The 4,422-nt window shown below is 44.5% G+C and overlaps 1 protein-coding gene across 1 annotated transcript in view; it reads left to right on the top strand.

Moving 5' to 3' along the window:
- Window positions 1-410: 410 nt before the first annotated feature.
- The window catches only part of Dspp (dentin sialophosphoprotein), a 4,451-nt gene continuing 439 nt past the window's right edge, over window positions 411-4,422 (top strand). The window contains exons 1-4 of the mRNA XM_028773750.1: window positions 411-467; window positions 1,413-1,499; window positions 1,653-2,597; window positions 3,371-4,422. The exon at window positions 3,371-4,422 is cut by the window's right edge and continues 439 nt beyond it. Coding sequence (XP_028629583.1) covers window positions 411-467; window positions 1,413-1,499; window positions 1,653-2,597; window positions 3,371-4,422 — 2,141 coding nt within the window. The remainder of the gene's footprint in view (window positions 468-1,412; window positions 1,500-1,652; window positions 2,598-3,370) is intronic.

Genomic DNA, 4,422 nt, shown 5'->3' with positions numbered 1-4,422 from the left:
CCTAAGGATTTCTTCCTCTTACAGTCTTTATATAGATCAGGTGGTGAGTTATAAGTGCTTTATCATTTAAATCTGCCCTTAGTTAATGTTGCTTCAAGCTAACCCAGGAGAGATGTCATCCTCATGAATAACATAAGGCCAGAGACACAGCTATGTACTCTGTACCTCTATGGCTGTTGTTCCCTCAGGCAGAAAAAGTCAGATGCCAAGCCAGTACTGAGCACACAGAGGCCCCCACATGCCAGGTTATTCTGGAACCTGGGAAGTCTTCTCACACTGATGCTTGCTCCTTGTCCTAAGAAAGGGCCAATGTAATACCAAAGTACTGGATCACAGTGATTATCGTCTTTCATTTCATGACCCGTTTTGTGGTGTTCTCTGTTCTAAACAGACGCTGATTGCTATTCATTATGAAAATGAAGTTAATTATATATATTTGCATTTGGGCAACAGCATGGGCCATTCCGGTAAGTATGTCTTCCTAATCAAGTCTTCTTACTTTGCTATATCTTCCAACCCAATGTTGAAATGTACATATTTCCTTATGGTTCTACAGGGAAGTTGAGTCTAAACATTTAATAGAAATCTTAGATTTGCATTGAAACTATTCTGTGATATCATATGGTGTCTCAATCAAAGGCAAATATATGAACCAATGCAGGCCTTTTCTCTTCCTGTTGAAACATCCTAATGAGAGGATGATCCACTTTTTTAAAAAAAGTTTATTCAAATTAATTCAATGAGGTGTGTCTGCTTCATTCCATATGGATTTCACTGTAAAGTCAACATAGCATATACTGTTTGGGAAAAATTGAAGAAAGAACAGGAGCTAAAAGTCAGATTTTTCAATGTTTCATGTGTGTTATTTCTATGTTCACTGTGGAAAATCTGGAGCATCAAAACAAGTACAAATGCAGAAACATTAAGAAAGTTGATCCATTTGCAATCTTTTTAGCTGACCTCCATGTCTAACATTTTCATCACATAACCAGATTCTGGGTTGCTCCTCTAGTTGAAAAGTTTTGTAAGCACTCTAAGCTCACCCTTGCAGGGTCAGAAGTGTCAGGTGTGTGTGTGCGTGTGCGTGCGTGTGCGTGCGTGTGCGTGTGTGTGCGTGTGTGTGCGTGTGTGTGCGTGTGTGTGCGTGTGTGTGTGCGTGTGTGCGTGTGTGTGTGTGTGTGTGTGTGTGTGTGTGTGCTGCTTCTCCAGAAGCCCAGATTCATATTGCTTTAGGGGTTTGGGACTGACAACATTATAAAAATCCTCATTTGCTCAGCTTGAAGCCCTGTGTAAGCACTGCAACAGGCTCCTTTTCTTCTCTACGTGGTCAGACTGTGATCTGGCCTTTATATTACATTTTTTTTCTTCCTAAAACAAGAACCTGTGTAATATCTGTGTTTTAACCTCTGCAGGTCCCCCAGTTAGTACCTTCGGAAAGAGACATTGTTGAAAAATCTGTGGATGTACCTTTTCTAGAGCATCCAGGAACCGCAGCACAGGTAAAAGATAGAAATATGAATGTTCCTTTCATTTCTGTTTTCAAGCCACTTTTACACTCTATGACTTTCTCTAAAATTTCCACCCATTTTTTCCAGTTGGCCTTATTTGATAATGATAGCCACAATTGACTTTGAATTGGGTCTCTTTTTCAGAACGAGTTAGATATCAACAACACCACTAACGACAGCAACAACTCCCCAAATGGAAATGAGATAGGAAAGCAGGTACATACCAAGGATGGTTACAGAACAGACTGGAACGGCTCCAAGTCGATCGAAGTAGGAGGGGAGGGTTCTCTAACTCAGCCCATTTTAGAAAACAATCAGGGGAACACTGCTGAAGAGCACGAGGATGTAGGAACATACGGCCACGATGAGATACATGCGAGAGGAGAGAACAGCACAGCAAACGGCATCAGGGGCCGAGTAGGCATCGCTGGAAATGCCGAGGAAGCAAAGGAGAGTAGTGTACACGGACAAGCTGATCAGGATACAAAAACTGGGGATGCTAGTGATGTGAGCCAGAATGGAGACTCTACCCTTGTCCAGGAAAATGAGCCTCAAGTAGCTGGCAACAAGAATAGCACCAACCATGAGGTTGGAATACATGAGAGTGGAGTTGCTACACATGAAATGACGCCTCAGAGAGAAGAGGAGGGGATTGAGAATCAGGGGGCTGAGGTGACACCAAGCATCGGGGAAGATGCTGGTTTGGATAATACTGATGGGAGCCCTAGTGGGAACGGGGTAGAGGAGGATGAAGACGTGGGCTCTGGTGATGGTGTGGGTGGAGAAGCAGGAGCTAGAAGGGAGAGCCATGATGGCACTAAGGGCCAGGAGGACCAATCTCATGGGGAAAATAATGACCACAGAGGTCAGAGTTCAGTTAGTACTGAAGATGACGACTCTAAAGAACAAGAAGGCTCCCCAAATGGACGTGATGGAGACAACAGCAGTGAGGAAAACGGTATTGAAGAAGGTGACAGGAGCCAAGCAACGCAGGACAACCAAAAGCTCAGTCCCAAACACAACAGAGATGCAGAGGGCAAGATCATCAGCCAGTCAGACGCATGTCCTTCTGGGAAAAGCCAAGATCAGGTAAGTTTAGATGGCAATTTACATTCCTCCCTCCATCTCTGATGGCTGTACAACTCCAGACACACAAGATAAAACCCCAAACAAGCGTAAAAGTGCCATGCTAAACATCTGGGCTCTATTTTTAGCTACCCAGAGTATTTTATTGAAAAGGCTGGAGTCCTTATAGACTTTGATATAGGACAAAATTTTTAAAAGATTTATTTTATTTTACATATAGATGAATACACTGTAGCTATGTTAAGATACACCAGAAGAGGGCATCAAATCCCATTACAGATGACTTTGAGCTACTATGTGGTTGCTGGGAGAGCTCAGGACTTCTGGAAGAGTTGCCAGTGCTCTTAGTCCCTGGGCCACCCCTCTAATATTTCCCTGATACAGGACAATTTTTAAAAATTCAGAAATGTCTGCAGAATTAGGCAGAATGCTGGAAGTCAAGCTGAATAATGATTGAATTATGTTTTTGCAAGACATTTTATTAGTGTTACATTCATTACATAGAATGATGAGCCTCACTTTGACACTTTCATTATTGTGCACCTGTTGGTTCAAGTCCCGAAGAGTTAGAAACCTGGGTGGTTTACTGGAGGATTCAAACCCTGATACAGAGCACATTCACATTCAAGCACTAGATCAGCAGGCTTGCATGAATCACTGCACTGACAGCCCAGAATCCTGTTCCAAAGGTCATTTCCCGAGACAGTTCTCCTCAGACCATGAAGTTTTGCAGCAAGTATTCACTATTATCCATTTGTATTTATATCGTTCCACAGGGAATAGAAACTGAAGGTTCCAACACAAGCAACAAAAGTATTATTACCAAAGAATCTGGGAAACTCAGTGGAAGTAAAGACAGCAACGGACACCAAAGAATAGAGCTGGACCAAAGGAATAGCCCAAAGCAAGGGGAGTCTGACAAGCCCCAAAGGGCTGTTGAGAAGTCAGATGCCCACAGCAGCATGGGACACAGCAGGGTAGGTAGCAGCAGCAATAGTGATGGGCATGACAGTTACGATTTCGATGATGAATCCATGCAAGCAGATGATCCCAACAGCAGCGATGAATCTAACGGAAGTGACAGAAGTAACGGAAGCGACGTTAACTCCGAAAGCGCCAATGAGAGTGGCAGCCTCGGAGACACTTCTTATACCTCTGATGAATCAAGTGATAATGGCAATGACAGTGACTCACATGTGGAAGAGGATGACAGCAGTGATGACTCATCTGATACGGATGACAGTGACAGTAATGGTGATGATGATGACAGCGACAGTAATGGTGATGATGAAAGCGAGAGTGAGGACAACGACGAATCACACAGCAGTGACCATGACGATAGCAGTGACACTGAGAGCAAATCAGACAGCAGCAACAGCAGTGACAGCAGTGACAGTAGCGACAGCAGCGACAGCAGCGACAGCAGTGACAGCAGCGACAGCAGTGACAGCAGCGACAGCAGTGACAGCAGTGACAACAGCGACAGCAGTGACAGCAGCAACAGCAGTGACAGCAGTGACAGCAGCAACAGCAGTGACAGCAGCGACAGTAGTGACAGCAGTGACAGCAGCAACAGTAGTGACAGCAGTGACAGTAGTGACAACAGTGACAGCAGCGACAGCAGCGACAGTAGTGACAGCAGCGAAAGCATTGACAGCAGTGACAGTAGCGACAGCAGTGACAGCAGCGACAGTAGTGACAGCAGTGACAGCAGCGACAGTAGTGACAACAGTGACAGCAGTGACAGCAGTGACAGTAGCGACAGTAGTGACAGCAGCGAAAGCAGTGACAGCAGTGACAGTAGTGACAGCAGTGACAGTAGTGACAG

Source organism: Grammomys surdaster, unplaced genomic scaffold (genome assembly GCF_004785775.1).
Source record: "Grammomys surdaster isolate TR1022 unplaced genomic scaffold, NIH_TR_1.0 233, whole genome shotgun sequence".
Lineage (NCBI taxonomy): Eukaryota > Metazoa > Chordata > Mammalia > Rodentia > Muridae > Grammomys > Grammomys surdaster.
The sequence above is the reverse complement of the archived record's forward strand: the minus strand, read 5'-3'. Positions and strand labels throughout refer to the sequence as shown.